This window comes from Chiloscyllium punctatum, chromosome 36 (genome assembly GCF_047496795.1).
Source record: "Chiloscyllium punctatum isolate Juve2018m chromosome 36, sChiPun1.3, whole genome shotgun sequence".
NCBI lineage: Eukaryota > Metazoa > Chordata > Chondrichthyes > Orectolobiformes > Hemiscylliidae > Chiloscyllium > Chiloscyllium punctatum.
Genome location: NC_092774.1, coordinates 35,905,801 through 35,930,859, shown reverse-complemented (window position 1 = coordinate 35,930,859; position 25,059 = coordinate 35,905,801). Strand labels below are relative to the sequence as shown.

The following is a 25,059-nucleotide window of genomic DNA, read 5'->3' as shown; positions in this document are numbered from 1 at the left end:
TCCCACTGAACGTTAAACAGACACTGAGAATGTAAAACATTATAAATTGAACTTGCCAACATGAACCAAACTTTGCAGAGAAAGGAAATTTCCTGGGATGGAAGAGGTTGATAGCAGTCAATAATTGTCAGATTATTTGATGAAGATAACAGCTGATATGGGGTGATTACTGGGGATCCCAGAAGATTTGTATAGAACGTAAAAAATCTTTAATTAGGTTTGAAACATTGTTTTGTGTTTTGATTGATAAGGTTTATCTAAAGGAAGAAATATGCTAACTTTAAAAAAAATCAAGGTTAAGGAGGGACAGATTGATTGTTTGAGGACAGATAAAAAGACATTTATTGACATTGAGGTGGGAGTAGAGCTCAGAGTGATACAATTCTAAAATTTCACTCTGTGAATGAATGGAAAACTGATTAAAGATTGGCTCCTGGTCTTATACTTCACCAATTAAAATTGCTGGTTTGACAACTCTTGTAATTATAGAATCCCTACAGTGTGGGAGCAGGCCATTCGGCCCATCGAGTCCACACTGACCCTCCGAAAAGCATCCCACCCCATAACACATCTCTGCACACTGTGGGGCAATTTAGCACGGCCAATCCACCCTAACCTGCCCATCTTTGCGACCATGGGCGGAACCTGGAGCACTGAAAGGAGGGCAAAGGAATGTGCAAATCCCACACCAACAGTCGCCAGATGGTGGGATCGAATCCGGTTCCTTGCAGTGTGAGGCAACAGCGCTAACCACTGAACCAGCGAAACGGCTGATTTGTAAAACATTGAGAATAGCTAAAATGTTGTATTTAGAAACATCAATAACGTCTGAAAGCATATTCAATTGCTTTAAAAAAAACTGCAGACATCTTTCTGAAACTTGCAGTTAAGCCACAGTTGAGAACAGGCTGTGAGGGAGGAATGACCTATTCCTAGTCTTGTGAAATTGGTTCAGAATATGTAGAAATAGAGTCATAGAATTGCAGAGCACAGAAACAAACCTTTTGGTCCATGCCGACCACATATCTGAAATAAATCTAGTGGTCTGTATGCCAGTATTTGGCTCATCTCTCTCAACCCTTCCTATTCATATACAGGCCTTTCCAGAACCCATCCAGAAGCCTTTCACATGTTGTAAATGTACCAGCCTTGACACACGGCCTCTGGCAGCTCATTCCATACACGTACTATGCTCTGCGTGAAAATTTATCCCATCTGTCCCTTTTAAACCTTTCCGCTCTCACTCTCAGCCGATGCCCCTCTAGTTTTGTACTTCCTCTAACCTGGGGAAAAGACAGACAAAATTGAGCAGCCAGACAAAATTCAAAAACAATAAAATGTTGAGTCTCAGGAAAACAAATTTGTGGCACCAGTCTTTCTTTCTCTCCTATTAGCATTGAGACTGAAAATTTGTCGGTTACACCAACACCTCCACAGGACAGACTACGCATGCTTCTCGGTGTCAGCAAACACTGCGCATGTACGCTGGTGTCAGCAAAGTAGTGCGCATGCTCCTACCTGACAGCGGAGACAGGACGCGACATTCTTTTGATGGACCAATAGAAAGCGCCAGAAGACCGGAAGGAGTGTGGTCTTCCTGCCATTGAGAACGCCCCTATTCTCTGAATGCGGACGTTAGACCATGAATTTGTGAAGCTGTAGTTGCTGTTCTTCTCTCTCTGAATGAAGATTGAGCTTCACCTCAGACTGCAATTTTCCTCTGTCCAACATCTGTGAGTACAACACACTCTTTTCTCACCCCCTTTTCCATTTTATTTTTTCATTCTGGAGTTCAGTTCTTGACTTGCAGCAAAGTTGGTTCAGGTCTGTGTCTTAATTGGCAAACACATGGCAAATGCAGTTACACAGTGTGAAGTTATAGTCTTTCCTGTAAAATAAAAATAGAAAGGAGATGCATTGTTTAAATGGTGATATATTGGGATGTGGGACAAGTGAGAACTGCAGACGCTAGAGATCAGAGTCGAAATATGTGGCGCTGGAAAAGCACAACAGATCAGGCAGCATCCGTGGTGCAGGGCAGTCAATGTTTTGGGCAAAAACCATTCATCAGGAATGATGTGTGGACGTACAAAGGTGCCTCAGCTACCTTCTACTCAGGCTTTCTATCCCAGTCAATGCCAGTTGTCAGACAAGTGCAGCAAGCAATGAGCAAGGCAAGTGGTGTATTAGCAAGAGGAATTGAGTTCAGAAGTGGGGATGTCTTCGTGCAGTTAGGGGGTCATTGAATATATTCAAAGCTGAGTTTATCTGACTTTTGAATGTTAAAATTAGTTATGGGGGAAGGCAAGGAAATGTTTTTTAAAATATTTTATTAGAAACATTTTCAAATCTTTTACAAAACATCTATAGACAAAAAAGAACAATACCAAAATACAGAAAGATAGAGGCAGTACAATAATGTCATATCATGATACTATTAATAATGAGCTAACTACTATTCTACCAGAACAACTTTACCTGCTTAGCTTAAACTAAACTTCAATCAAATTTAAAAAATAAATTAAACTGAATTCAAATTAAATTACATCACATTATTTTATTCTATTTAACTCATTACACCTCCACTGAGGCTCCCATCCCTGGGAGCTCCAGTTATTGTACCCATATTCTTTTCCCCCCAGCCTCCCTTCCCAGGGCCCCACTGGTGCCCAAACTGATTCCCATGGCATACCACGGCCCTAATCAATATTGCTGATAAGTCTGCATCCATATAATTTAGAAAGGTTTCCATGTCTTATAAAACCGCCCTGTTCAGTGGTGCACCATATTCATGTGGTAGTCTTGGGGGAGATGCTCCATCACTAGCCGACGCCACCCAGTAAGACCTGGGGTTTTTTCCGCTGTCTATTTAATTAAAATGTTCTTCCTTGTATAGTGGGTAAGAATGTTACATAGTCTCTTCCTATGTTTCCCCAGGAGAGGGCAAATTTGCTAACCCCAGAAGAAGAAATGCCAGATCCACTTTAACTTCAATCCCGAGGATGTCCTTCGGCTCCCTTACTATAGCACTCCAGTAAGTCTGGACCTTAAAACATGACCAATAGCAGTGTGTGAGAGTGCCTATAATAATTTTACATTTGGGACAACCTGGTGATACTCCTCTCTTGAACCTAGCTAGCCTTTCTGGCGCCATATGAGCCCTGTGTAAAATCTTCAATTTCAAGGCCTGTGCTTTGTTACGTATTGAAATTTTGCTCACATTTTCCCATATTTCTTTTCCATACTTCCAATGAAGTATCCTCTCGGAGTTCCTGATTCCACGTCCTACAGGTTCCCTCCACATCCCCTAAGGCACACCCCTTTTGTAAATAATACAAAGTACTGACTGAAAGAACACCAGCACACTCGAGTACTCTTTTCTCCACTTCTGACCTGTAAAGCTGAGCAGGGACCATCATCTTTTTCTGTATATAACCCTTATCTGAAAGTACCGGAATAGGTACAATCCATATTTCTGACTTAGCTGGCTAAATGACATCAAGACCTCCCCCTTGAATAAATCTCCCAGACAGGAGATTCCCTTATTCTCCCATGACCTAAAGCCGGAGTCCATTGCCCCAGGTTTAAATCCTTGGGCTCCCACCAATGGGGTAAACGGTGAGGTCTTAAGCCAATTGCCCTCATCTTGCCTCATTATCCTCCAGGTTTTCACTGTATTTAAAATGATTGGACTCTTATACTGCTCGGTCATGGATTTCATCTTATTCATAAATAATTAGGAGACAACGTAACTGCGAGGCTTCAACATCAAGCCAAATTGACCCCGAATCACCCCCATGCCCCGCCACCCAGATAGGGGAACAAAGTGCATATTTGATGTCTCCAAGTCCAGAAGGTTCACCCCACTCCCTCACCCTGCGAGAGCTGCAATTTGGTAAACTTAATTAGGGTGCGCCTGCGACACCAAATAAAAGAACCGAGCCAACCATTGAGCCTCCGTAATACTCATCTGGGTAGCAACAACGGGAGCATTCTCAAGGGTTACAACAGGCAAGGAAGAACATTCATTTTATTCAGGGCTATTCGGCGTAACCATCATAACGGTAACCCTTCCACTGCTGCAAATCCTGCTTTATCCTCTCGAGTAATTGTACATAGTTAGCTTTATACAGCTGGTGGAAGGCAGGAGTAATAAAAATTCTCAAATACAAAAATCCTTTTGACAACCATCTAAACAGGAACTGCATTCCATCCTTCAGATCAGGCACCTCCACTAATCCCCCCACCGGCATGGCTTCCGATTTTGTAAAGTTGATCCTGTAGCCCGAAAAACAGCCAAATAAATTAATTGTTTGAATCAAATCGAGAAACTGACTCCTCCAGATTGGCCAAGAACAAAAGGACGTCATCAACATATTGGGTAATCTTATGCTCCCCATTCCCACCTCTGGCCCCACTATTTCAGGATCCCTCCTGATCGCCTCAGCTAATGGCACAATTGCCAAGATAAATAGCAGTAGTGAAAGAGGACATCCCTGTTGACTCCCTCTCCCCATATGAAAGTTATCAAACTTAGTGCCGTTTGTGATGACTGCTGCCTTAGGATCATTATACAACACCACTACCCGTCTAGCAAAATGCTCAGGGACCCCAAACAAGTACAGTCATTCCATCCGGTCAAATGCCTTGTCTGCATCTATGGAAACCACCGAACCCAGGATCAATCTTTGTGGCATACCTGCACTATGTTCAGTACCCTCCTGATATTATTGGAGGAGCTACAGCCGTTAAAACCCATCTGATCATCTTTCATAATACAGGGCAACATCTTTTCCAACCTCAGGGCCGGCAACTTGGGTAGGATTTTAAAATCTACATTCAACAGTGAAATGGGTCTGTATGAAGCATATTCTTCGGGCTCTTTCTCCTTCTTTAAAATGAAGGAGATATTAGCCTCCATAAGAGAGGGCGGAAGACAAACCTATGTGTCTGAATAGCTATACATCCTCAGAGATGGCATTTATGAATTCCTTATGGAATTCACTTGGGAACCCATCTGACCCCGGTGCATTGCTATCTGGAGATGCTTTATTGTTTCCTGCACCTCCTGTATCATCATTGGTGCATTCAATAGGGAAACCCGTTCCGCCTTTATACTAGGGAGGGGCAGGTTGTCCAAATTCAAACAGTCTTTGTTTGGCAAAGGAGACCGTTTTTTGGCACCTGTGTGTGCAATGAGTCGAGAGCAACCCTGAGAGCTGCAGCTTGACCAGTGAAGTCCTAATATAATATACTTCCTCAGCATCTATTGTTGCTCCTCCCTCGGCTTCCTTCTATTTGTTTAATATGAAATAACTAGGCCTCATAAATATGCCTTAGTGGCCTCCCACAGTATTGCCGGATTACTGGCCTTACTTGAGTTGATATCCCAGAAGACCCTGAACTTTCTTCTGATGTACTCAACGAATTTGCCATTCCTTAACAGGAATGGGTCTGTGCGCCAGTGCCGTGCATCCATTCCACCACCCTTGATTTTACAATCTAAATACGCTGGCACGTGGTCTGAGACAGCTATCTGCCCAATTTTACAAGCCAGTGTTTTATCCAAAATATCTGATGACATAAAAAAGCAGTCAACTCGTGTGTGACACTTGTGTTGGTTGGAACAGAAAGTAAAGTCCCTTCCATTCAGGTGGCGATGTCTCCACACATCCACTAACCCCAACTCCTCACACTGGGGCAGCACGGTGGCTCAGTGGTTAGCTCTGCTGCCTCACAGCACCAGGGACCAAGGTCCGATTCCGGCCTTGGATGAGTATATGTGGAGTTTGCACATTCTTCCCGTGTCTGCGTGGGTTTCCTCCGGGTGCTCTGGTTTCCTCACACAGTCCAATGATGTACAGGTAAGGTGAATTGGACATGCTAAATTGCCCATGGTGTTAGGTGCATTAGTCAGAGGGAAATGGGTCTGGATGGATTACTCTTCGGAGGGTCAGTGTGAACTTGTTGGGCCGAAGGGCCTGTTTCCACACTGTAGGTAAACAAATCAAACCAATCATGTCCTCCTACTGCTTAGATCGTGCAATCATACATGCGAGGCCCCTTGTCACCCTGTCTACTTCAGGATCTATGAGGAGATTAAAATCCCCTCCTATGATAGTGCTGTGCACCCCCAAGACTCATCATTTTAGCAACTCCATCAGTTAGAAATGTAAGAGGGTGCACATTGGGGGGGGGGGGGGGGGTGGGGAATACACATTCAGGACGCCATACTCTTATCCATGTAGTTGATCTTTAAGAATGATGAACTGTCCAATTTCGTCCTTAATTTTCTCAATTACCTGAAAAGGGAGGTTCCTTCTTATCAGTATAGCCAGTCCTCTACTCTTAGGGCATTCTTCTCCTTTAGCTCTATCATAACTCCCCCACCACCCTACCTCACCTTGCCCACAGCAAACATCCTGGATCCTTCCAACCGAGGCTGTGCCCTAACCCCAGGCAATTCACAGATGAACAAAAAACACGTTATTTACATTCTGAGAGTTAAAAATGGATGCCCATTCCCCCCCCGCCCCCGCCACACACACACCCCTTCTCCATATATCTTAACCACAGGTATCACCACCCCCAAACCAAAACCAAAAGGACAGCAGTTAAAACAAAAGTCCTCGCATAATGCACAACTGACCGATATACTAAATAATTCCGGTTTTACATCAAGGCAGTATGGAGAAGCCGATAACCACGAAAAAAATGGAGAGAGAGAAAAGAAAAGATGGGACAGAAAGAACTGCACCATTGTCTGTATCGATGGCCCCATCCCAACCTGAGTTCTTGAATTCAGAGAATTCACAAAGTCCTTCACCTTTTCTGCTGAATCAAAATGATATACCGCCCCCCCATGAGCAAAATGTAACACGGCCAGGGACCTCAAGGAACAGTGAATGTTCAGATCCCTTAATTTTCTCTTAACTTCATCAAAAGCCCTTTCTCTTCTTAATTCTGGCTCCTGAGAAGTCCTGAAAAGATATTATTCTTGAGCCTTTAATGCACAAAGCCTGTGGATCTCTTCCCAGTCTTCTTGCTGTTTCAATCATTAACTGTTTTTCTTTATAATGCAGGAGTCGCACAAGGACCATGCGGGGGCGTGGGTCTGGTCCTGACCTGTACATTGCAATCCGGTGGGCCCGCTCCAAACTCAACAGGCCCGACTCCAACTCCAGCCCTAAGAACATCAGGAACCACTTCTCCAGGATTCCAATGAGGTCTTCGCCTTCCTCACGTTCCAGAAGACCCACGAGCTGTAAGCTTTTTCTCCTACTTTAGTTTTCCAGGGCGTCCACTTGCTCCTGAAGGACCCGAACCTGGTCTTCCAGCGTTTGGATCCTTCCTCCTGAGACCTCCGCCACGGTCCTCTCCTCTGCTGCCTTTACTCTTTGGGCCAACATTTGAATTTCCTGACCATGCTTTTCCAGCGTGGCAGATAGTGGTTCCACTGCTGCTTCAATCTTATCTCGGAATTTGCCAAACTCCGAGAGTAACTGCTGCTGCCCCATTAAATCCAAGGGGACTGCCCTGGGAGTTTGAGCAATGGCGCCAGGCACCCCCGATGTAGTAGGTGAGTGCCCTGCCTGCTGCACTCCTTTTGGCCCCTTTCCTTCATTTGCTTTCATCCTGGTCTTAAAGCTGTCAAACCACAATTTTAGCAGCTCCAGATGTTCACTAAGTTTATAGGAGTATTTTTTTCTCCTAAGGATGGTTAACGAGGGGGTGGGGGGTAAATGTCCACATTGCCATAGGATATAGCACAGAGCCCAACACAGCAGACCACTCAGACCACCGCCATCTTGGATCTCCAAGAAAATGGTTTTCAGACCCCAGTAGAGAACAGCTACAGGATCCTACAGCACAGAAACAGACCCTTCAGTCCAACTAGTCCATGCTATGTTCTCAAATTAAACTGGTCCATTTGCCAGTGATTGGCCCATATCCCTCCGAACCTTTCCTTTTCATGTACTTATCAAAATGTCTTTTAAACATTGTTACTGTACCTACATCCACCACTTCCTCTGAACATTGATTCCACACACTAACCACTTTCCTAAAAAAACGATTCTCCTCATGTCATTTTAAAATCTTTCTCCTCTCCCCTTCAAAATTTGCTCCCTCATCTTGAAACCCCCACCCTCGGGAAAGGACACCTGCTGGTCACCTCATCTATACCCCTCACAATCTTATAATCCTCTATAAAGTCACCTCTCAACCTCCGACACTCCAGTGAAAAAACATCTCAACCTATCCACCCAGATGTAAGTATATTCCTATCCAGTTATGATCTGTTCAGTGCTGGTGCAGGCTCGAAAAACCAAATGGTCTACCCCTGCTCCCAATTCTGTCACACTGTGTGAGACCATAAGACATGAGAACAGAAATTACGCCATTCAACGCATCGAGTCTGCTCCGCCATTCAATCATGGCTGATAAATTTCTCAACCTCATTCCCCTGCTTTCTCCCCATTACCTTCGATTCCCTTGATACTCAAGAAGATATCTATCTCAGTCTTAAATATACTCGGTGACCTGGCCTCCTGTGGCAATGAATTTTATAGATTCAGCACTCTCTGGCTGAAGACATTTCTTCTTATCTCCATTCTGAAAAGTCTTCCCCTTACTCGAAGGCTGTGCCCTGAAGTTCTAGTTTCTCCTACCAATGGAGACATCTTGTCAATGTCCACTCTGTCCTGGCTGTTCAGTACTCTGTCTGTTTCAGTTAGACCCCCCCCCCCCCACCCCCGAGTGTGGGCCTGTTAATCAGCATGGACCAGACCCTTCAGGATGAGGTACAGAGGAATTAGGTTCAGCAAAGTGAGAGTGGGGTAGAGTCTGAGGGATGGAGATTTTCAGCTTTCTGTGAATGAAAGAGGAAAGAAGGTTTGATATAAATTAGAATTGATGAGATAGGCTGATGGGCCAAGGAGTGGCAGATGGAGTTTAATTTAGATGAGTATGAGATTTTGCGTTTTGGTAAGGCAAATCAGGGCAGGATTTATACACCCAATTCTAAGGTCCTGGGCAGTGAAGCAGAACAAAAAGACCTTGGAGAGCAGGTTCATAGTTCCTTGAAAGTGGAGTAGCATGTAGATCAGATAATGAAGGAGCTGTTTGATATGCTTTCCTCCATTGGTCAGTAAATTGAGTTAGACCATGTTTTGGAATACCACACATATTTCTGATCTCCCTGCTGCAGGAAAGATGTTGTGATACTTGAAAGAGTTCAGAAGGAATTTACAAGGCTGTTGCCAGAGTTGGAAGGTTTGAGCTCCAGGGAAAGGCTGAAGAGACTGGGTCTATTTTCCCTGGAGTGTTGGAGGCTGAGGGGTGACGTTATAGAAGTTCATAAGGGACATGGATAGGATGCATAGCCAAGATCATTTCCCAAGGGTATGTAAGTCCAAAAGTATAGGGCATAGGTTTGAGATGAGAGGGGGAAGATTTAAAAATAACCTGAGGGGAAACTTCCTCACAAAGATGGTGATGTCTCTGTGGAATGAGCTACCAAAGGAAGAGATGGAGGCTGGTACAATTACAACATATTAAAAGGCATCTGGATGGGTACTTGAATAGGAAGGGTTTTGAGGGATATGGGCCAAATGCTGGCAAATGAGACTGGATTAATTTAGGATATCTGGTCGGTACCATTGATTGGGCCGAAGGGTCTGTTTCTGTGCTGTATGACTCTAATGGTCTTCAGTAAAAGTAGAAGTGTGGTTGTGAAGACTAGACTTCCAGAGTAGTTTTCAAAGATGTTTTGCCCTGACTGGGAGCAGAAGTTACAATGAAATCTTTCATTTGTGAGACAGCAACTGAGTGAGGGAGCACATCTGGAATTCTGGTGGAAAGTGGGAATTCATTGCACTGTGGGGATGAAGTGCTTTCAGGTTTACTGGCAGTTAGTAGTGTGCGCTGAGTGGAGAACCTAGCGAAGGGTTAGGTGGGTTTTTGTTTTAAACTGCTCATTTCATTCAGCCTTCAACATTGTATTTCCAACACTGTCCATCAGAAGGTGCAGTGAATCAGTAACTGGTATCGTTAGAAGCCTTACGATTTTCAGTACTGCAGGTATTTCATTGTTTCATCAGCATTGTAAAGGTTACAGGCAGCAGTGGGAGGTGTGGGCTGGATTCACTCGAAATGATTAAGCAGTTACAGAACACACATACGAGAGGGCAGGGTGGGACTTGTCTTTCGATTTGCAGAAAGTGAGAGGTTCTGGGAGCTGTCATCCGGAGCGCGCACAACCTTGGTAAATCATTGAAGCCCAAGGTGTGGAATCAGGCCATTCAGCTCATAAAGGTAACGCTGATCCCTCTGAAGACCATGCCACCCAGACCCACCCCCACCCCACCTATCCTGTCCTGTCATTTCTGCTGGTGAATTAGACTAGGACTAGGGGACATGGCTTCAAGATTAGGGAGAGTAGATTTAGGACAGAGATGAGGAAGAATTGCTTTCCCTGGAATGTGGTGAATCTATGGAATTCTCTGCCCAAGGAAGCAGTAGCAGCAGCTTTATTAAATATATTCAGTATATAGTTTGCTGGGTTATTGCATTATCGGGAATTAAAGGGTAGTTGGGACAATGTAGATAGGAGGAGCTGAGATGATGATCTTAATGAATGGCAGAGCAGGCTGGATGGGCCAAATGGCCTACTCCTGCTTCTATTACTGTGAAACTATAACTGTGCATTTCCCTTGGCTAACCCACCTAACCTGCACATCCCTGGGCACAATGGGCAATTTAGCATGGCTAATCCAAATCAAGGCCAGTGAGCAGTGTGGTGATGTGGAAAATGAATGTTAGAGAACGATAAAAAGGGACAAGGAGGATAAAAGTACCAGCAATCAAAGCTGGATTCAAAAGATCACAAAAAATAAAAGTAAAAGCTGAATGTGTGCTGCATTGTAACAAAAGTGAATGAATTGGCTGCACACATTGAAGAGAATAATTATAATCTGAGACTCCTTACAGAGAAGTTTAATGGGAAGCTCGGTAAAGGTAGATGGTTGGCATTGTTAATCAAAGCACTGATCACAGGGTAGTCTGGTGTCAGCTCGGATTTCAGGTCCTGATTTCTCTGTCCTCTTTGATCTTCCTGTTCCCACAGAGTAAGGTGTCGTATCTCCTCAGCTCTGCTGGGTTTTTGCTGAAGCTTTGACCCCCTTTTCCACCTTCCAGAACAATAAAACATTCAGTCACTCTAGGCCCAACCCACATTGCTCCAGCCTGTCAACCATCCAGACAGAGAGACTCATCGTAGTGGGGAATAAACAAGAAAAATGAAACAAAATTAGAAATAAATAGGTGAGTGTGTTTAATGTTTGTTCATTGGGAAGTAAGCCAGAAATAAAGGTCTCCCAGGATTCTTATGGTACCCAACTTGAGGAATTCTCTCTCCCTTACATCTAACTATTAGTACCCAACTCTGATTTATAACAACATTTACAGAAATAAAGCATTTGTTATCAAACAGACAGAGATAAACAGCATAGACATAGACATTTGCTTTCTCTCATGCACGCACACATGCATATAAGTGTACAGGGTGAATTTGTATTTGCAGAATTATATTTATGGATACATAGAACATTACAGCGCAGTGCAGACCCTTCGGCCCTCAATGTTGCACCGACCTGTGGAACCAATCTGAAGCTCATCTAACCGACACTATTCCATTCTCGTCCATATGCCTATCCAATGACCATTTAAATGCCCTTGACGTTGGCGAGTCTACTACTATTGCAGGCAGTACGTTCCACACCTCTACTACTCTGAGTAAAGAAACTACCTCTGACCATCTGTCCTATATCTATCACCCCTCAATTTAAAATTATATCCCCTCGTGCTAGCCATTGCCATCCAAGGAAAAAGGCATTCACTGTCCAATCAATCTAACTCTCTGATTATCTTATGTCTCAGTTAAGTCATCTTACAATCTTCTTCTCTCTAACCAAAACAGCCGCAAGCCCCTCAGCCTTTCCTCCTAAGACCTTCCCTCCATACCAGGTAACATCCTAGTAACTCTCCTCTGAACCTTTCCCAAAGCTTCCACATCCTTTCTATAATGCGGTGACCAGAACTGTACGCAATACTCCAAATCTGGCCGCACCAGAGTTTTGTACAGCTGCAGCATGATCTCATGGTTCTGAAACTCAATCCCTCTACCAACAAAAGCTAACACACCGTATGCCTTCTTAACAGCCCTATCAACCTGGGTAACTTTCAAGGATCTACGTACTTGGACACCAAGATCTCTCTGCTCATCTATACTACCAAGAGTCTTACCATTAGCCCAGTACTCTGCATTCCTGTTGCTCTTTCCAAAGTGAATCACCTCACACTTTTCTGCATTAAACTCCATTTTCCACCTCTCAGCCCAGCCCTGCAGCTTATCTACGTCCCTCTGTAACTGACAACATCCTTAGTCAGTATCCACAACTCTACCGACTTTAGTGTCATCCGCGAATTTACAAACCCACCTTCTATGCCCTCATCCAGGTCATTAATAAAATGACAAAGAGCAGTGGACCCAAAACAGATCCTTGTACCTTACTAGTAACTGAACTCCAGGATGAATATTTCCCATCAACGACCACCCTCTGTCTTCTTTCAGCTAGCCAATTTCTGATCCAAACATTTGATTTTATTCAAAAAATGCGCAATCTGCTGGCAGTCAATGCAGTCAGTGCATGCATATAATATTTTGTAAACTTCACTTTGGAAACAGAACTTGTCAGATTCAACATTGGGATACAGACTGACCTTTAATGCATTGTCTGAGCTGAGGTGTCACCTTTTGTTACAAAACTTATGTTATCTCGAGAAGGTGATTTGTAAGAAGTTCTGAGATTTACATATTAATGATACCTACAACCCATTCTAAAAGACTAAAGACAGATGGTTTGCCACGTCTGTATGTTTAGTTTCTCACTGGTGTTGGTGTCAATGCCTTGACCCCGTGTCTGGATGTTTCTAAAGACGCTGTATTGCAGTTTTATCCTGAACTTACAGTTTTTCTTTGCTTCCCAAAATCAGGTCTGCTCACACTGAGCAGTATCCCAATGTCGTGAAAGATGTTAACTTTCAGGTAGAGTTATTCAAAAGCGATGTTTTTTTTTTAACTTTTTTGGCACTGTAAGATCCTGAATTAGCATCCTTCAGGAAAATTAGAGTGGAGTGAGAATGGATAGGGGGAGAGACATTGGGATGGTGCTTTCAATTTTGTGGAATAACAAAAGAAAAGATTGTTCTGCAGAAAAAGAATTGCTTGTTCTGAATTTCTACCCTGGACTGATGTTAAAGTGGAGATTTAAGACCACCCAGGGAATCCCTTGTGGACTCAGACCTGTAAAGCCTCCCTCTTGGTTCGTCCTGGAAATCGTACTGTTTGGAAGTCTGGAATAAAAACCTGTTTTGGACAGTTTAGTATAATTTTAGTTATCCTCTTTATTCACTGAAAGCATCACTGTGCCAACATAACATTGATTCCTATAAGGTAAACTAACTTGGTTCTAATAATCTAGGAGAGTAGGTTACCAGCTGTTCAATTGCCCAGCAGGCTACCCCAATGTATTGATACAAAGTGGCTTCCTTTGTACAATATTTTGAAAAAGAAATTGCATGTTCTTAATTAGACAGATAATAGTGAAAGACAATAATTCATAAGGAAGAAAAGCGAATTGACAGGTCTGTGAAGCTTGACTAATCACTCCGACAGGCCCTAAGCCATTCGTCAGGTGGGATAAACAGCTGAGTTAGGCGCCTGCTAGTGAGATAAACTCCTCTCATAAAGAGGTACCAGTCTCAGCTAATTGGAGAGTTCACAAGATAACCTTGCACAGCTCACATTGTCAGATACATTTCTTTTATAAAACAGCTTCTTAGTAAGGAGGGCAAACGTTCAATCATAAAATGGCTTCCCGACACATTGTGCAAGAATCTCTTCAATATTCGACCTTGAATAATTTCTAAGCTAGGAGCAGACTCCTGCTTTTTAAGCACTAAACCATTCTGTACCTGAGGCAGAGATGTTACCGTAAGGTTGCACTCAAACTGATTCATTTGTCTTCGAATGAAACATGCCTACTTTTCAAGTTTGTGATTCAAATTCAAATAAGACATAAGATCTAATTAGTTAGAATTGACAGTGGGGCAGTCCGTAAAAACAGCAAGTAATTTAAAGCTTTATCAGTATTTCCTTTTATAGAATTTGCATTTCATAACCAGAATTGGCTTCTCAAAATGCAATTAAATTCGATCCATACCAGCTAAGCACTAAGAGTTAATTTTCTACTGGATTCAACAGCCTCAGCACTAAAATGGTGTCTATCTCTAGTGTCCTTTTGAACTCTCAAGTCAGGGTTTTGTAACAGCAAAGATTTATTTTCTCTGTGACTGCCCTTCTTGCAAGGGGTATACAAATCCATTATAATTGACAGCAACTGAGTGTTAATTACAAAGTTTTTGATAGTACCGAGTTTCGTTTCAGGGTCAGAACCAAACACTGTCATTAATTTCACAAGGGAACGGCTGTGAATGTTATCACTTGGTGTCCTGTTCAAACAGATTCACCGATGCTAAGGCAAACCTTCTTAATTGTCTTACAGCATCCTGTTATCACTTGGTAAGCCCAGGTGTCCCTATCTTTTACATTCTTTAAGATGCCCCCCTTTTCTGAGCCTTGCTGTCTGTCTATTTTCTGGTGTAATAAGTGTGTTCTATAATTCATCATTACATTTAGTCTAAATGTTTAAAGACAAGTTTTAAGGCTATAGACCTTCTCAGTGACAATGATGACTTTTATAGTCTCTTTTTACAGAGTATTTGATCTGAAAACTGAAGTTTAAAAATCAACAGATGAAGGGCTTATGCCCAAAACGCCGACTCTCCTGCTCCTCAGATGCTGCCTGACCTGGTGTGCTTTTCCGCACTTTTTGACTCTGACTCTCCAGCGTCTGCTGTCCTCAATTTCAAGTCAATGTTTGACAGTCATTCAGTCCATTGGGACTGGAACGAGTTTTGACTAAGATTCTGTGAGAAGGAGCAAAGTCTTTTGGTCCCTGCTTCAGTACGTTTTCAGCATCAATGGGACTGAATGAGAGACCCTACTGTTACAGCGTACTGAGTGTGGAACCGAAAACAGTTATCCAGCCTGGAAAGAGGAATTCACGGCAGGGAGGGACTGTACACGTGTTTGTGTGCCGCTGAAGCTTCAGCCATGGAGAAACCAGAGGAATCCCGCTCATTGGAGAAACCTTGGAAGTGTGGCGACTGTGGGAAAGCCTTCCATGTCCCGTCTGTCCTGGAGGCTCATCAGCGCAGTCACACTGGGGTCAGGCCATTCTCCTGCCCTGAGTGCGGGAAGGGGTTCAGCAGTTCCTCCACCCTGCTGAGGCACCGACGGGTCCACACAGGGGAGAGGCCCTTCAGCTGCCCTGAGTGCAGGAAGGCTTTCAGCAATTCCTCTGACCTACTGAAGCACCAGCGGGTCCACACCGGGGAGAGGCCATTCGCCTGCCCAGAGTGTGGGAAGGGGTTCAGCAGTTCCTCCGCCTTGCTGACCCACCGGCGGGTCCACACAGGGGAGAAGCCCTTCAGCTGCCCTAAGTGTGGGAAGGCCTTCACCCAGGCCTTTTCCCTGCTGAGGCACCAGAGTGTCCACACAGGGAAGAGGCCATTCACTTGCCCAGTGTGCGGGAAGGGGTTCAGCGATTCCTCCGCCCTGCTGACCCACCAGCGGGTCCACACAGGGGAGAGGCCTTTCAGCTGCCCTGAGTGTGGGAAGGCCTTCACCCATGCCTCCAACCTGCTGACCCACCGGTGGGTCCATACCAGGGACAGGCCCTTCAGTTGCCCCGAGTGTGGGAAGGCCTTCAGCAATTTCTCCCACGTGCTGATCCACCGGCGGGTCCACACCGGGGAGAGGCCATTCGCTTGTCCTGAGTGCGGAAAGGCCTTCAGCAATTCCTCTGACTTACTGAAGCACCAGCGAGTCCACACTGGGGAGAGGCCCTTCAGCTGCCCTGAGTGCGGGAAGGCCTTCACCCAGGCCTGCAACTTGCAGAGGCACCAGCGGGGGCACCAGCGTTCCCAACAATCGGATTCTGCCGGTGAGGCTGCTGTGGGTCACCCCCAGGACTGAACCTCCTGCCCAGTCTGACAGTGGGAGAGTTGGTGCTTGTTTTGTTTTCTGCTGGACTGTACCCACTCCCACGGTGGCTCAGTGGTGAGTAGCATTGCCTCACAGTGCCAGGGACCCGGCTTTGATTCCACTGTTGGGGCAACTATCTGTGTGGAGTTTGCACATTCTCCTTCTGTGCCTGCGTGGGTTTTCTCTGGGTGTTCCGGTTTCCTCCCACAGCCCAAAGGTGTGCAGGTAGGGTGGATTGGTGAAGTTAAATTGTCCCAGTGTACAGGGATGTGTAGGTGTGGTGCATTAGTCAGGGGAAATGTCGAGTAATAGGGTAGGGAAATGGGTCTGGGTGGGTGACTCTTCAGAGGGTCAGTTTGAACTTGTTGGGCTGAAGGACCTGTGTCCACACTGTAGGGATTCTGTGATTCTATGAACTTTGATCCATTGGGTGCTACTGCTCATTGAGCCCAGGACTGCACGTTCCCACTGAAACAATCTGCACAAACCAAAGCCTGTGAGACCAATGGAGCAGAAGTTAGGCCATTCAGCCCATCGAGTCTGCTCTGCCATTCGTTAGAGACAAAAACAAGCTGCAGATCCTGGAATCCAAAGTAGACAAGCAGGAGGCTGGGAGAACACAGCAAGCCAGGCAGCACCAGCAGTGAAGTCAGTGTTTCAGGTATTAACCCAAATCATTGACTTCTCCACCAGAAATGATTTACCAGGATGTTGCCGAGAGTTTGGGCTACAGGGAGAGGTTGAATAGATTGGGGCTGTTTTCCCTGAAGTGTCAGAGGTTGAGGGGTGACCTTATATGGGTTTATAAAATCATGAGGAGTATGGATAGGGTAAATAACAAGGTCATTTCCCTGGAGGTTGGGTAGTCCAGAACCAGAGGGTTTATGGTGAGAGGGGAAAGATTTAAATGGGACCTAAAGGGCAACCTTTTCATGCAGGGGGTGACGCATGGATGGAATGAGCTGCCAGAAGTAGTGGTGGAGGCTGGTACAATGACAGCCTTTAAATAGCATCTGGATGGGGACATGAATAGGAATGGTTGAGAGGGATATAGGCCAAGTGCTGGAAACCGACCCTTTGGTCCAACCCATTCATGCTGACCAGATATCCTCAATTAATCTAGTCCCATTTGCCAGCACCCCTCGAAACTCTTCCTGTTCATACACCCATCCAGGTGCCTTTTGATTAGATTCCCTACAGCGTTAGTACAGGCCCTTCGGCCCAACAAGTCCTCACTGACCCTCCGAAGAGTAACCCACCCTAACACTACAGGCAACTTAGCATGGGACCTCAAGGGACAAGTTTTCACACAGAGGGTGGTGCATGTACAGAATGAGCTGCCAGGGGAAGTTGTGGAGGCTGGTACAATGACAACATTTAAAAAGCATCTGGATGGGTATATGAGCTAAATGCTGACAAATGGGAGTAGATTAAATGTTGGATGTCTGGTCATTCTGGACGAGTTATACCGAAGGGTCTGTTTCAGTGCTGTACATCTCTACGACCATCTCTACGGCCTCTCGGGTTCACACACAAAGAATCTGTCAGTAACGTTGGGTTTCAGAGTTCGGTTGAAGCAATGTGGTATCTTTTGGAGACTTCGAGTCAAAAGAAATGCACAGCAGGGAAACAGACCCTTCAGTCCAACTCGTCCATGCTGACTGCATATCCCAAATTAATCTCATCCCATTTGCCAGAACTAGTCCGTATCCCTCTAAACTCTTCCTATTCATGTTCAATCCAGATGCCTTTTAAATGTTGAAATTGTACCAGCCTCCACCACTTCCTCTGGCAGCTCATTCCATACATACACCACTCTCTCCGTGAAAAGGTCTCCCCTCAGGTCCCTTTTAAATCTTTTCCCCCTCATCCTAAACCTCCAGTTTTGGATTCCCCATCCTGGGGAAAAGATTTTGACTATTTACCCTATCTGTGCCCCTCATAATTTTATAAATATCTACCAGGTCACTCCTCAGCCTCCGATGTTCCAGGGAAAAATACCTGCAACTTATTCAATCTCTCCCTGTAACTCAAACCCTCCAACCTCCGAACCATCCATTTAAATCTTTTCTGAACCCTTTCAAGTTTCACTACATCCTTCCTGGAGACACAATTTGCAGGTGTTCAGTGTTATGGACCAGGCCAGATCCCCTCAAAACATTCTGGGAAGGTAGCCCAGACCCTAACGTTTTTTTGTTGTTTTAGGCAGAGGTATCCAGGAGTGATGTAGCTGGTCAAATCACTTGGCTTCCAGGAAAACAATTTATTTACACACCGCCAAATGAAACCTTTGTGACCACGCCACTGACCTGTGTTGCCACCTTCAGGGTACAATCGACTGAACGCCCAAATCTCTAACTCCCCCTCACGAGAGCCAAAAGTCCTCAGTTCTATTGAGAGGGGAAAATTGGATGTCAGTCATCTCTGTATTAGAGAATGCATCATTTAAAAAAAATCTGAGAAGGGCATTCCTGACAGAAGATTCAACAGAAGGTGGCACAGAGTATTCCAAGAGACACGTAACCTGGCTGTAATCTGAGAGACTAAATTCTATTTCTTGTTACAAGAGGGAATTATATTTATTGGATCAGCATATCACGAGAACCTTGTTTTATTCTGAAACAGTCAGTAGTTAGAAGAGATTTATTTGGTTTGTTAATAGTTTAGTTCATCTGTTCACCGTTACTGTTAGATAAATAAATGGATTTTTGTTGATTTTAAAGTGTCAGGGATTTATTTTTAAACATTAGAGCAGGTTACACCACTTTTCACATTAATTTTACAGATTATAGGATGATGCGCTTCTCTTTGGGTGTTTTGGTTTGAGATCTCTGGTGGGGTGGGAGTTGGTGTCAGCTTTCCCTTTCTAACAGTATTGACGTGATGTCATACTGAATGCAGTGGAGTCAATATTAATCCCAGCCTCTTGCTCTGGTTGTGGGTGAATCACCTTAATTTGGCCACTGACTCAGAAACAACACACAGAACCAACTGCTGAAACAATGATTCACACTTCATTGCACGTAGCAACCAAAACTAAAAACCCTCAAGTCAGCAAGTTCAGTCTCACGGCTGCCACCCTCCCCCCACCCGGCTATCACCTGATTGCTGGCAGAATTTAACAGAGTTTCCATCGACAGTGCCCATCTCTGGAAGGGTCAAGGGGTTTGACGCAATATTGTTCTTCCAATACTGCTGCTGCATCGTTCTGGAGCGAGAACGTAGAACAATAGAGCACAGTTCAGACCCTTCAGCCCTCAATGTTGTATCAGCCTTTTATCCAACTTGAAGATGAGACTAGCCTGCACACCCCTCAATTTACTGCCATCCATGTGCTTGTTCAGCAGTCGCTTAAATGTCCTTAAATGTATCTGACTCTCATTCCAACCCTGGAAGTGCATTCCATGCACTCACCATTCAGAGTAAAAAACCTACCTCTGACATCTCCCCTAAACCTTCTTCCAATTACTTTAAAATTATGTCCTATCATTTCTGACCTGGGGAAAAAGTCTCTAGCTATTCGTTCTATCTATGCCTCTCAACATATAGTACACCTCTATAAAGTCACCTCTCATCCTTCTTCGCTCCAATGAGAAAGGCCCTAGCTCCCCCAACCTAAGCCATGCCCTCCATTCCAGGCAGCATCGAGGTAAATCTTCTCTGTACCCTCTCTCAGCTTACACAGCTTCCTGTTGTGGTTCTGTTCGCCGAGCTGGGAATTTGTGTTGCAGACATTTCGTCCCCTGTCTAGGTGACATCCTCAGTGATTGGCAGCCTCCTGTGAAGCGCTTCTGTGATGTTTCCTCTGGCATTTTCCCAACGCATCTTTCCTAAAATTAGGAGACTAAAAGTGAACACAATATTCCAAGTGTGATCTAACCAGTACTCCATACAGCTGCAGGATAACCTTGCAGCTCTTAAGCTCAAACTCCCTGCTAATGAAAGCCAACACACTGTACACCTTCGTAACAAGCTTATCAACCTGGGTGGCAACTTTGAGCGATCTATGGACTTGGACTCCAAGATCCCTCTGTTCCACCACATGGTCAAGAATCCTGCCTTTAACCCCATAGGTTGAACAAACAGAGGAGTTTGGTGAAATGAGAATCATTAGATAAATGCTATTGAGCGAACTGATGGTGCTATGGGCTGGGAAACCTCTGGGTTCAGGTGGATTTCATCATAGAATTTTAAAAGGTGGCTAATGAGTTCATATTTGCATTAATGTTAATTTTCCAAGATTTATTAGATTCAGGCAAGTTTTCCTCAGACTGGAGAGTAACATATTTAATATTTCTGTTCTCGAAGGGAAAGATGTGGTCCCTTGGGTCTATGTGGAAAGAGACCATTTGGCCGATCAAGTCCTGCACCAACCCTCAAGTGCATCCCACCCAGATCCAGACTGCCACCCTACTCCCGTAACCCTGCATTGAGCATGGCTAACTCACCTAGCTTGGACATCCAAGGACATTACACAATCCAGCATGGCTAATCCACCCAACCTACACATCTTTGGACTGTGGAGTCCCCAGTGGAAACTCACAAAGACATAGACAGAACATGCAAACTCCAGATCGTCGACTCAAGGCTGAAATCAAATAGGTGTCTCTGGCCATGAGAGGGAGCCACTGTGCCACCATGCTGTCCTCAAGGAATTCTTTGAAAGAGGATGTAAATTGAAGCCTGTGGATATACTGAACTTGAATATCCTAAAGGTGTTTGACATGTTTTCACAAAAAGCATATTGCACAGAGGAGCTCATGGTGTAAAGTATAGTTATAGAACATCAACTGACTGGCAGAAAACAGAATATGCAAAAATGGTTCTTATGTCAAATTGGTTGTATATGACAACGTATGGTGGGGTTCCAACAGGCATCTCTGCTGGCTCCTCAACTTTCTACAATTATATAGATGACTTACAGGAGGGGATCAAAGGTATGTGGTTACATTTGCAGGCAACACAAAGATAGATGGAGATGTACATTGTGGGGATGACATGTCAATTGTGCAGATTGATAGATTGGTTAAATAAATAAGCAAAACTCTTGCAAGTGGTGTACAATATGGTAAAATGCAATTTGTTACCTACTTGGAGAACAACTGCATAATTCTGAGATGCAGAGGGATCCGGGGGCCTTGCAAATAAGTCACAAGTTAGAATGCAAGCACAGCAAGTGATTAGAAAGGCCAATGACAGAAATGTAAGGCGATTATGCCTCAGTTACAGAGCAATGGTGGGACTACATCTTGAACACGGTACTCAGTTTTGATATCCTTACCTAAGGAAGAATGAAAATGCATTAAAGGCAATTCACAGAAGGTAAACTAGATTGACACCCACAATGAACAGACTGTCTAATGGAAAATCATTAGACAGACAGGTCTGAATTTCAACCAGAGTTTGGAATAGCAAGGGGTGATTCGATTGAAGTTTCTTTGAGCCTGAATGGTCTTCAAAAGATGGATGTTGAAGGATGTTTACTTCCTGTTGTGAACGAACAATTAGATCACCCATTTATAGAGTCTTAGAGATGTACAACACAGAAACAGACCCTTCGGTCCAACCCGTCCATGCTGACCAGATATCCCAACCCAATCCAGTCCCACCTGCCAGTACCTGGCCCATATCCCTCCACACCCTTCCTATTCATATACCCATCCAAATTCCTCTTAAATGCTGCAATTGTGCCAGCCTCCACCACTCCTCTGGCAGCACATTCCATACACATACCAATCTGTGTGTGAAAGTTACCTTTAAGGTCTCTTTTATATCTTTCCCCTCTCACCCTAAACCTATGTCCTCTAGTTCAGGACTCTCCGACACCAGGGAAAAGACTTTGCCTATTTATCCTATCCATGCCCTCATAATTTTGTAAACCTCTATCAGGTCACCCTTAACCTCCGATGCTCCAGCAGCTCAAATCCTCCAACCCCTGGCAACATACTTGTAAATAGTTTCTGAACCCTTTCAAGTTTCACAACATCTTTCCAACAGGAAGGAGACCAGAATTGCACGCAATATTCCAACAGTGGGCTAACCAATGTCCAATACGCCGCAACATGTCCTCTCAACTCCTGTACTCAATACTCTGACCAATAAAGGAAAGCATACCAAATGCCTTCTCCACTATCCCATCTACCTGCAACTCCATTTTCAAGGAGTTATGAACCTGCACTCCAAGGTCTCTTTGTTCAGCAACACTCCCGAGGACCTTACCAATAAGTGCATAAGTCCTGCTAAGATTGGCTTTCCCAAAATGCAGCACCTCGCATTTATCGGAATTAAACTCCATTTGCCACTTCTCAGCCCATTGGCCCATCTGGTCAAGATCCTGTTGTAATCTGAGGTTAACTCTCTGAGGTCCACTACCCCTCCAATCTTGGTGTCATCTGCAAACTTACTAACTGTACCTCTTATGCTCACATCAAAATCATTTTGGTAGATGACAAAAAGTAGAGGGCCCAGCACCAAACCTTGTGGCATTCCACTGGTCACAGCCTCCAGTCTGGAACACAACCCTCCACCACCACTCTCTGTCTTCTACCTTTGAGCCAGTTCTGTATCCAAGTGGCTAGTTCTCCCTGTATTCCGTGAGATCTAACCTTGCTAATCAATCTCCCATGGGGAACCTTGTCGAACGCCTTACTGAAGTCCATATAGATCACATCTACTGCTCTGCCCTCATCAATCCTCTGTTACTTCTTCAAAAAACACAATCATTTGTGACAAAGAAGGAGGGAAATATTTTGGAAGGTTGTGCAGCTTCGGAATACTTTGCAACAGAAGATAGTGAAGCCAGGACCATTGAATATTTCTACGGCAGAAGTAGAGTAATTCCTTTGCCTAAGAAGAATCTAAGGATATCGGGATGGATGCGAATGTGCAATGTATAACACAAAGTAATCAGCCATCATAAGCCGAATGGCTTACTTCAGCTCCTAATTTGGACATTCATATATTCTGCTAGCTATAATGACCTGAGTTTGACTAGCATATATTTCCAATAAGCCCATGTTGGGTCTGTTCTATCATTAATTTTTAACTGTCCTCTTGTTGTACCTTTTATTATAGATTCCCTGTGCTCTCTTCCTTCTTTCTAAAACAGTGGGATGACATGTGCCACTTTCCAATTACCACTTTCCAGTGAACTAGCGTTAACCACCAAGCCCAGGGAATTTAGATACTTTAAATCCTATTCAATTCTCTGATGCATTTTTGTTTCATACATATTAATATCCTTCAGTTCTTCATTTATACTAGCCCTGACATTTGCCATAATTTCTGGGAGCTATTAGTATTTTCCACTGAATGACATTTCCATCACTGAACCTCTTACCAGCAACATCCTGTGATTTAAACCTGTGACCTCCTGATTCAGAGAGAAGGCTGATCCCTACTAGCAGCTGGTTTGGGTGTATGACTGTCAGCAACACTGTGGCAGTTTGGGAAATCCATTCTTGTTGGGCCAATAAATACTCAATTCACGCTGCTCAGCATCAAAGGAGTTGACAGTGTCATGACAGTGTCAGTATCAAAGGAGCTGACAGTCAGTAATTTGATTTATCTGAAACAGGTGAGATGTTTCCTGCCTCTGTGCCAAAAGCAAAGATCATGTCCAAAGAATCTGTCCCTAGTGGAGGTTTACTCCCAACAATTGGAGTCCAAGACCTTTGTCCTTGGTTACTGATAGTTTATTGCTCGAGAGGTTGGATCAAGGGGACACCTATCCAGTTCTTGGTCAACTATCAACTATCCAGGGGCAGAGGGGTATCAACTTGTGCAGAAAGGAGCAGGAAGAAGCTAAACAGCATTCATGGGTTAAACGAATGAGTGGAAAAAATGTTTAATGTCACCCAATACGACAAAATCAGAACCATTTACTTTTCACCCAAGAAAGACTGATTGGAGAACTGCTAAATTATTAGAAACTAAGCACTATAAAAGGGAAAAAAAAGACTTTGGAGACCAAGTACACAAATCATCAAAAGTAGCAGACAGGTACAAAAATCAATTGAAAAATACAAATAGAGGCCTCTATTACAAAGGAGATGAAATACATGGGGTTGAAAGTTATGTTTCAGTTCCAAGCATCATAGAATTCTAACATCACAGACAGACACCATTGGCCTGTCATGTCTGATAATTGAATTCTGGTGGAATTTCCTCGCTTTCAAATTTATGGTGTTAAATTCTAATACCACCTCTGCACACTTCTGGACACCTCGAGTTTACAGAATCACACCACATTCCTCTCTACCTCCTCCAGGAATAACTATTTCTCCCGAAATACTGCCAGTTCCTCAGATTACTTGGTACACGGAATACAATCCGCATGTCAGGAAATCTCTGGTGCTGCCCCGACACCAACAGTCACCCTTGGAACTGAAGAAAATGCAGAAATCTAAGGTGCAGAGACTTGGGTGTTCTAGTCCAGGATTCTCTCAAGGTAAACTTACAGGTTGAGACAGTAGTTCGGAAGGCAAATGCAATTATGACATTTAATTTGACAGGACTTGAATGTAAAAGTAGGGATGTAGTTGAGGCTTTGTAACACTCTGGTCAGGCCATATTTGGATTATTGTGCGCAGTTTTGGGCCCAAATTTCAGGAAGGATGTACTGGCCTAGCCGTGTGTTCAGAGGAGGTTCACAAGAATGGTCCCAGGAATGAACATCAGAACAAATAAGGAATGTTTGAGGACTCTGGGTCTAGAGTTAATGGAATTTCGAACGATGACGGGGGATCTAATTGAAACCGACAGAATTCTGAACAGACTGGATGTTGGGAAGATGTTTCCTTTGGTAGGAAAGGCTAGGAGCCAAGGGCACAGCCTTAGACCAAAGGGAAGACCCTTTAGAATGGAGGTAAAGAGAAACTTCTTCAGCTAGA

At 44.2% G+C, this 25,059-nt stretch overlaps 1 protein-coding gene across 5 annotated transcripts; it reads left to right on the top strand.

Moving 5' to 3' along the window:
- Positions 1-1,610: 1,610 nt before the first annotated feature.
- Positions 1,611-21,221, top strand: LOC140460384 (uncharacterized). Of its 5 annotated transcripts, none has more exons than XR_011954047.1 (4): positions 1,615-1,733; positions 2,938-3,034; positions 7,083-7,264; positions 20,477-21,221. XR_011954047.1 is itself a non-coding variant. In XM_072554902.1 (3 exons), the coding sequence occupies exon 3, from the start codon at positions 15,236-15,238 to the stop codon at positions 16,157-16,159; it is 924 nt and encodes a 307-aa protein (XP_072411003.1). In that variant the 5' UTR covers positions 1,611-1,733; positions 7,083-7,264; positions 14,837-15,235; the 3' UTR covers positions 16,160-18,883. The 5 variants fall into 5 exon arrangements, 3 of the variants coding, with proteins under 3 accessions (XP_072411003.1, XP_072411002.1, XP_072411004.1); XR_011954046.1 differs by lacking the exon at positions 1,615-1,733 and adding an exon at positions 14,837-16,243; XM_072554902.1 differs by lacking the exons at positions 2,938-3,034; positions 20,477-21,221 and adding an exon at positions 14,837-18,883 and having other exon boundaries at positions 1,611-1,733.
- Positions 21,222-25,059: the final 3,838 nt, after the last annotated feature.